Consider the following 9,295-nt stretch of genomic DNA (forward strand, 5'->3'; position numbering starts at 1 on the left):
GGGGACATGTCCCCCTATCCCCCCCTCCCCCTGGATTTGCGCCCCTGCGAGTATGGCGTCAAAAAGTGGGTCACCTCTTTGGGAGTTGCAGAGTTCAGCTCCAAAATCGCACTCCGGAGACTGGCTGGAGATGCGGAATATCCGCAAGGATCTGTACTACCAGTGATGAAGAGGCCGCAAATATATGTACTACCAGTAGTAGCATCACACAACCCAGAAGCAGGACAGGAAGGCAAATCAAATTCAACAGCAGATTTGCCGACTTCTGGGCATAAAGTCTGTACTTTTTCTTCAATTATTTGCCTCTAACAAGCATGACATGAAGGTGTATTTATTGCTCACCTAATAAATAGTGTGCATGAATAAAGGTTAATAAATGTTGTGTATTGGACTATTGGTTACTGTTTGCTTATGTATTATTCGGGTGCTGGCTGCAGGTTAAATAGTATTCCAGATGCCAGCCCAAAATTATGGAGTATTCCAGATGCCACTGAAAATTAGAGAGTATTCCGAATGCCAAAGGGGGAGGCATGGACCCCCTCATATATCTACTACTTCATCTACTACTTCACCTATATACGTACTACAGTCTACTTCATCTACTACTTCATCTAATACTTCATCTACTCCTGCTTATACTACTATTTCTAACCACGAAAACAGCATTTCTACCTTGAGCCTGCTGCACACGCGCTGTAGCTGTGCCAATTAACTTCCGCACTTGGAATTCCACAGCGCGTGCAGCGGGCTTTAAGGCACTATCTGCCATTAGACAAGCTGTTTAAGACAAGCTGATCATGATTTTTTTTTCAAGGTAAACAACTGCGTTTCTGTTATGAGTATATTTATGCTTAGTATAACTAACACAAGTTGGGGACCGCTGATAAAGCCGATGATGATGAAATGTTGATAAAAACTTCCATGCAGTACGCTTCTTATCAAAAATTGGCCGATAACATTTACTGCAAACTTAATTATATCAAGTCGTGAGTACGTCAAACCCATATGGATAGCGACGGATACATATCGATATCGATAGCGACCATAATCCATATAGATACAGGGCCGGTTCCAGGGTTGAGGCTAGACAGTATTTTTCCAGATTTAAAGGGCACATCGCCCAAAAAGGGCACACCACCCCACAGTGAGCGCAAAATTTCGAAGGGCACTTTGAAATCTAGACCGTATTTCCAAATACGGAAAATACGGTCTGAATCCGCCCCTGCTGATAGCGAACATATGCGATAGAGCAGTGGACCCCCATCCAATTGCGATGGTCCAAGGCTTTGCTTCATGCATGTCTATGCACACGACAACTTTGGCTACTGATTCTCAAGGATAATCAACAATTTTTACGCAGTCCTCGATGCAAAACGGACGCAGGCTTTTCCCGCCCGTTTGCTCCGCACTCGAGAGAGGGAGAGAGTCACACCACCGATCCGACGAACATAATTACATCTAATAATATCTAACATTTTGCTTCTACTTACTTAACTTAATTAATTAATTAATAATATTAATTAATTAATTAATTATATTAATAACTTTATTAATTTATTAAGTTAATGACGTAAAAGCGAAATTATTAATTAAGCCTAACTAATTAATTATATTAATTAATTAATTAATTATATTAATAACTTTATTAATTTATTAAGTTAATGACGTAAAAGCGAAATTATTAATTAAGCCTAACTAATTAATTATATTAATTAATTAATTAATGTATTAATTAACTAATTTAGCTACACAGGCACGTACTTGCTGGGCGGCCGGCGCATCTCCGAGTCGCTGAAGCCTTCGTTCTCCTGACCTGCGAGGTCAGTAGCCTCGTCGTCCGAGTTCTCCTCCAGTGACTCAGGCACTACATCAGTCAGATCGGCGTCCGTCACGTCCGACACCGAGTCTTCAATGAAACATTATTATTATTATTATTATTTACCTTGTTATTATTATTGTTTACCGATTACATTAAGCAGCACGAGGCAGCCGATTCCTATAGTACACACGAATGATAAATTTGTGGGTGATGCATTCTTTGCTCAATATAATTATTATATTTCATAATAGTTGACGGCAACCCGTTTGAGCATCCGCATAATGGCCATATTTTCCTATACGCCAGAGAAACAATACTTAACGTACGTTAACAACCAAACATGGCAGAACGTTTTACAGTCTACAACAATACGACACATTTTACACGCTGGTGACACGGTGGATGACAAAGTGACGGCGACAATGTGACAATTCTTATGCGAGCGATGCATTCTTTGCTCGTGCATAATAGTGAATAATATATATAGTGGATATAGTATCAAAAGCACATAATAGAGATTATCTCTATTGTGCTCTTGATAGTATATATAATAGTATAATATATATATATATATATATATGAATAGTATAATAGTGGGTGGCAATCCGTTTGAGCAGGTGCATATTGGCCATAACAAACAAACATGGCAGAATGTTTTATTAACTAACTACTTATAACTCTATCGATAGCAATTGGTAAGCACCACTGAAATAGGTAGTTCACATGTAAAATGGAACAAATGTTAATTGGCGTTTAGATTTTTGCATAACGCGTTTGCATCTACCAGGTTTTTTTTTAGATTGGATCCAGGTTATGAACATGCAACTAGCGTGTAAGACAACTATGTATACGTGAGGTCACACCTTGGTCCTTAAGCATATTTGCTGGCACTTCGCCCTGGCAATCCGTAGGCACTTTCTCTGCACACTTCTTATGGCAGTTGAACTTACAGTCTGTGAACAACAACCAGATGATGACAATGAACACTTGACATGAACAAACATACAACAACCGATGCCCATACTGCCATGAAAAACACAACTTAAAGGAAAAATACTCCCAAACAAAGAATATCCCTCCTATAGTGCGTTGACACTACTAACACCCGTACTTTGACTTTTTTACTTTTCACTCTCATAACTTTATTCTGATTCACAGATTGATTCACTCCAATCACGGCACATTACAAAAAAAAAACGACAAAAAAATGCGCCACCCAAAAACTCTCTCGATCCATTCCCCGCAGGTGGCGCCGCCGCCGCCGCCGCCGCCGCCGCCGCCCTACCTTTGCACTGCAGGCCCTGTCGGAAGAGACCCTTCAGCAGCTTGCGGCAGTGCATGCACACTGTCGGCTTGCGGTACGTGTGGATGACGAGCGTGTGCGGCACCTTCGGCCGACTCGCCATGTGCTTCTCCATCCAGACGGGACGGCACGACCACGACGCCGACCGCTCCCGGTCCTTGCCGCGGCTCGGACTCGGAAGCAGGGAGTTCTGCGGGAAGACAAGGGATAATGGATAACTAATAATAATAATAATAATAATAATAATAATAATAAAGGGAAAATAAAGGCTGATAAGCATGACCACGGCGCCGACCGCTCCCGGACTCGGAAGCAGCGAGTTCTGCGGGAAGACAAGGGGGATAATAAAGGGATAATCAAGGGATAATATAGGGATAATAAATGGATAATAAAGGGATAATAAAGAGATAATATAGGGATAACATAGCTAGGTATAATCAAGGGATAATATAGGAATAATATAGGGATAATATAGCTAGGTATAATCAAGGGATAATATAGGGATAATAAAGGGATAATCAAGGGATAATATAGCTAGGTATAATATAGGGATAATCAAGGGATAATATAGGGATAATATAGCTAGGTATAATCAAGGGATAATATAGCAATAATCAAGGGATAATATAGGGATAATAAAGAGATAATAAAGGGATAATCAAGGGATAATATAAGGATAATATAGCTAGGTATAATAAAGGTATAATATAGGGATAATAAAGGGACAATACGGGGATAATAATTATAGGGATAATCAAGGGATAATAAAGGAATAATAGAGAGAGGGGTTGATAAGTTCGACCACGGCATCGGCATGATTCGTAGGAGAGCGCGCCCGAGTCGCATCTAGGGTTTACTCCCACACATCAGAGGCCAGACACATGCCCACACACAGCAACGCCATCTAGTGAGAGACTACGTCGCACGACGCCCCCCTCGATGTGTCCGCGCGACGGGTTCACGCGTGAAATAGTAGCGAGACCTAAAGGGCCGGACACACTAGGCGATTTTCACCGGCGACTCAGTCGGGCGACTCAATCGCCGGTGAAAATCGCCTAATGTGTGCAGTCAGTCGCCGCCAATTTTTGAGTCGGGCGACTGAGTTGCCCGAATCAAACATGGTTGATAAAATCGGGCGATTATTTCAGTCGCGCGACTACAATCGCCTAGTGTGTCCGGGTCGGCGAATGAGTCGCCCGAATGTACAATTTATCAGCCAATCAAACGGTGCCATTTTCAATCATGTGACTATCAATCTAGGTGGCGCGAGTGTTTTAGTGTTGCAGCGGGAAAAAAATCGCCAATGAATCGCGCTGATATTCGCCTAGTGTCTCCACTCAGTCGCGCGACTCACTCGCCTGAAAAATCGCCTAGTGTGTCCGGCCCTTAAAGCTTGGGACACACTAGGCGATTTTTTAGGCGATTGAGTCGGGCGACTGAGTGGACACACTAGGCAATTTTCAGCGCGATTCATCGGCGATTTTTCTCCCGCTGCAACACTAAAACACTCGCGCCACCTAAATTGATAGTCACATGATTGAAAATGGCACCGTTTGATTGGCTGATGAATTGTACATTCGAGCGACTCATTCGCCGACCCGGACACACTAGGCGATTGTAGTCGCACGACTGAAATAATCGCCCGATGTTTAATTTGGGCGACTCGATCGTTCGACTCGAAAATCGGCGGCGACTCACTGGACACACTATAGGCGATTTTCACTGGCGATTGAGTCGGTGAAAATCGCCTATAGTGTGTCCGGGGCGCACAATTTTTTTCCCCCCACGAGTTCCGGATTACAGCCAATCAGCGCACTCCATTCACTCGACTTCCTCGAAGCAACAATGAAAAATGAAACAAATGCTGTTCATATGATGCCACTATAAACCATATATATGTACTAACCCTAACCCTAATCCTATACCTAACCCAACACTAAACCTAAACCTAACACTAACTTTAAACCGACTCACACGCTTATATACAAACACATCGTACAAAACACTATCTATGGTGTATCCGGAACTCGCGTGGGAAAAATAATTTCGCGTCCGGGGCTTTACCGACGACATAACTGCATGGTAATGCGGACTGGTGCAGACGCCGGTCCGGCTGACCCGACGGTGACAGCTACGGGGATAAACACCTCGAGTCAGACGACCACGCCTAAAGCCTAGCGCAGACCTGCGACTTTTTCATGCAACTCGACAGCGATTCTAGAATCGCTGTAAAAATTGCTGTGAAATCGCTACGTCTGCGGGAACGTGCAACTGCAACCCCGTAGCGATTCTGGTCGCTTGCGACGAGTTGCAAGAAATCAAACTGTTTTGATTTTGAGCGACTCGTCGCACCCAGTTGCTCTAGCTCGAGCTATCTCCCCCTCTGCTTCGAAATCGCATGTGTGCGCACACGCGGTGGCACATCGGCCGATCGCTTGCGGCTGTAGGTTGCAGCGACGAGCAACCAAAAATCGCGGGTCTACGCTAGGCGAACAGGCAACAGCTGCAAGGCGGGACACGCCTTATACGGAATTCATTGTTTTAAGAAGTCGATAACCGGTCAGGGCTAAAACCGAAATGAAATTATAATGTGTGGCACGTAGCATTGTATACTCAGCTATCTTACAGTGGATGTCTTACAAAAGGCCGCCTATTAAATTTGGACTAACTTAAATCTATTGTTTGCGCTGCATGTACTGTATCGCCATGAACATATTTAGCACTTACTATAAATAGTACCAGGAGTTAATAAAGACAAATATTTGTCTTTATTGTCTCCTGATAGTACATATACATATATACACACGCACGCACGCACGCACGCGCACGCGCACACACATACATATATATATCAAGAGTACATAATATAGACTCTATACTCATATACTCATATACTATATACCACATATAATCTAGTTACATGATAAAACTATGCACCTGGTAGCTGACATTTGAGATTGCAGAGGCCACATCAAGGTCATCTGTAGAGACTTTGGCCTCTAGGGACTTGGATATAGTGTAAGAAGATCTTCGCTTATTGGCTGAGCAGTTGTTAGGTATTTTATATGCACATCTTTTGTGAAAGTTCAAACCACAATCTGAAATGATGAAAAGAAATCGTACAGATATCGCTTAGTAGATGTTACCCAGATGTTACAGTTATCCAATCCAGCAGCATTTTTGCATAATAATCGGAAGCTTATACATAATACCAGGAGCGTATAATGACAAATATTATATTTGTTGACATATATTTGTCATTATACGCTCCTGATAATACATAAGACATCCCACACTTATACAAAATAGCCAACCTGCTGAAACGTATAAAGTGTACCTACCTCTAATCCTCCATTCTAAACTTCCGAACCATCACATTCATCTCAATCCTCGCGATAGACAAGGACTTACGAACATTAAATCCTCCACGACAACACTAACACATTCTTATATTCATTATTCGTTAGAATTACCTATCATCATTCACCCATGACTAATTGACTCATTACTATTTGCAATATTAACTAATGAAGCAGATTAACACACAGGTTTTGTAATTAGGCTAAAGCTTGCAACCAATGTCATCATCATCACACACCCGCAAACGATCAACTGTAGTTACAGTTGATTTCAATGAAATCCAGCTGCCGAAAATGAAGCCGCTCCCTCAGCCTCCGATCATCATCAGCGAATCCTCGGACCGGGTCTCGTTACTGTAATTATCACCCGTGCCATCTAATTTCCTGCCTCTATTCTATTATTTTTCCTGGCGCAGGAAAATGGCAACAATAATCACATTTTGCACAGGTGCCGAATAAACCTGATTGCATATCGCAGGTAAACATGCCTCGATGCATTCGCGTGCCAAATCATATCTACAGGGTTATTTGGTCAACTGTATAAAATCAATAGACATACAGGAAATATAATCGTGTATTCATGTTATGGAGATACACGCTTGTGTACACTGAGCCGTACTGGCGCGAACGAACGGAGCTGCAGTGTATGATTCATCGTAATTGCTACCATGTTATCAGTGGTTATATACCTTAACCACCAACTCTTCGCTTTTCTCCTCCCCCTCTCTAGCCCACATCTCCTTTAAACACCCCCCTGATGATTGATCTCCAGCAAAAGTACATAATAGAGGACAAGAGAGAATCTCTATTATGTACTCAGGCAGCACTAGAGACCAAACGTCAGGTCGTCGCCGCGCAAAATTGCATTAAAAGTACCCTGAGAATTAATTAATTAGGGGGAAAATATCACGGTGGTGCAGCAGACCCCTAGAGATAACGACAGCATCATGATCGATCTAACAAGACTTCAGCCATTATCATAAACAATTACCAGATCCCCGCATCTTCATTGGAAAGTACCAATGAGTTAGACCGCCCTGCTGTGCGCATAACAATGAGTCACTTTGGCGGGGAGAACTCTTGCAAGAGATCGAGCAACAAAGAGACCGCAAGCTGCCGCACGGGTTAATTACCTGTAGTAATTAATTATAATGCCTCTACATCGCACAGATCTACTCATCTCATCAGGAGTGTATAAAATAAATAAATAAATAAATAAATATATATATATAATATATATATACTATATAATATATATAGAGAGAGAGAGAGGAGAGAGGGAGAGGAGAGAAGATGAGAAGGAAGCAGAGAAGAGAGAGAGAGACTCGAGATGAGACGCACGTCCAAGGAGACGAAGAGCAGGAGACGAGAGTGGGCCAGCAGAAGAGCGAGAGAAGTCAAGAGAGAGGACCGAGAGCGAGAAGAGAGAGAGCGAGAGACGCCGAGAGAGGAGGAGAAACGACGAGAGGAGAGAGAGAGACGAGACCTGGAGAGACCGCAGACGACTGATGCCAGAGAGAGAGAGAGATAGATAGATTGTATTTTTAAGGTCTCCAGCCAACATTACATTAAAATTTGCAACAATATTTGCATACAACGGCGACAACATGCATATCGCCACATATTCAATAACTATAGATAACATCACAGCCTCACTAGTACCTCTCACAGTGCTAATACTCTCACAGCCTCACTAGTACCTCTCACAGTGCTAATACTCTCACAGTGCACTTTCTAAGTACGGACGGTTACCTTAGCACTTAAGTCCCTGTTTCACCAGACCAAAGTAAGATGACAACCCCACCCAGCCTCACTAGTACTTACCTCTCACAGTGCTAATACTCTCACCGTGCACAGCTAAGTACGGGACGACTCGCCTTAGCACTTAAGTCCCTGTTTCACCAGACCAAAGTTAAGATGCAACCCCAACCCACCTCACTAGTACCTTACCTCTCACAAGTGCTAATACTCTCACGTGCCCCACAGCTAAAGACGGCGACGGACTCGCCTTAGCCACTTAAGTCCCTGATTTCACCAGGCGGGGGGACCCGAAGTAAGATGACAACCCACCACCGGCCTTTCACTAGTACTATACCTCTCACAGTGGCTAATACTCTCACCCCGTGCACAGCTAAGTACGGGACGACTCGCCTTAGCACTTAAGTCCCTGTTTCACCAGACCAAAGTAAGATGACAGCCCCACCCCGTCTCACTAGCACCTCTCACAGTGCACTGCCAACTAGGGGACGGTTACCTTGGCAAACCGTAACCTGTGTCGTCCCTGTTTCGACACCCTCACTAGCACCTCTCACAGTGCTAATACTCACACAGTGGCGACTTACCTTGGCACTTAAGTCCCTGTTTCACCAGACCGAATAGCATCTCCCCGCAGAAATCACAGAAGGCAGGCGTCTTGTAGGAGTACACGTAGAGAGTGTGCGGCGCACCTGTACATCCTCCATCACGGCTTTTCGCTGCGCAAACAAGCAAGCAACCTTTTTGAGTCTTTTTCTATCTATTTATTTAATTTTTTTTAATTTTTTTAAAATTTATTGTTTATTTATTTTATTATGTTTTATTTATTTATTTATTTGGTTACATGAGCTTGCAAGTTCCGCGCTGTCAGTTCAATAGAAAAACAGTTCTTAATTAAAAGTGCTAGTTTTAACAAGTAAAAAAATTTCGCTTCTACTGCGACCCGCAGCGTTGATCTGTCTATTTGTTCAACATTTGTCTCTTTCCGTCTTCGATATAGTCCCTTTAAACTTTCCGTCTTCGATATAGTCCCTTTAAACTTTCCGTCTTCGATATAGT

The 9,295-nt window shown here is 42.9% G+C and overlaps 1 protein-coding gene across 1 annotated transcript in view; it reads right to left on the reverse strand.

Moving 5' to 3' along the window:
* The window catches only part of LOC106811656 (serine/threonine-protein kinase D1-like), a gene marked incomplete at its 5' end in the record, with an annotated part of 41,626 nt that overhangs the window by 21,295 nt on the left and 11,036 nt on the right, over positions 1–9,295 (reverse strand). The window contains 5 exon segments of the mRNA XM_014815357.1: positions 1,762–1,906; positions 2,683–2,772; positions 3,105–3,312; positions 6,060–6,220; positions 8,824–8,955. Coding sequence (XP_014670843.1) covers positions 1,762–1,906; positions 2,683–2,772; positions 3,105–3,312; positions 6,060–6,220; positions 8,824–8,955 — 736 coding nt within the window.

The sequence above is a fragment of the Priapulus caudatus genome, unplaced genomic scaffold (genome assembly GCF_000485595.1).
Source record: "Priapulus caudatus unplaced genomic scaffold, Priapulus_caudatus-5.0.1 Scaffold560, whole genome shotgun sequence".
Lineage (NCBI taxonomy): Eukaryota > Metazoa > Priapulida > Priapulimorpha > Priapulimorphida > Priapulidae > Priapulus > Priapulus caudatus.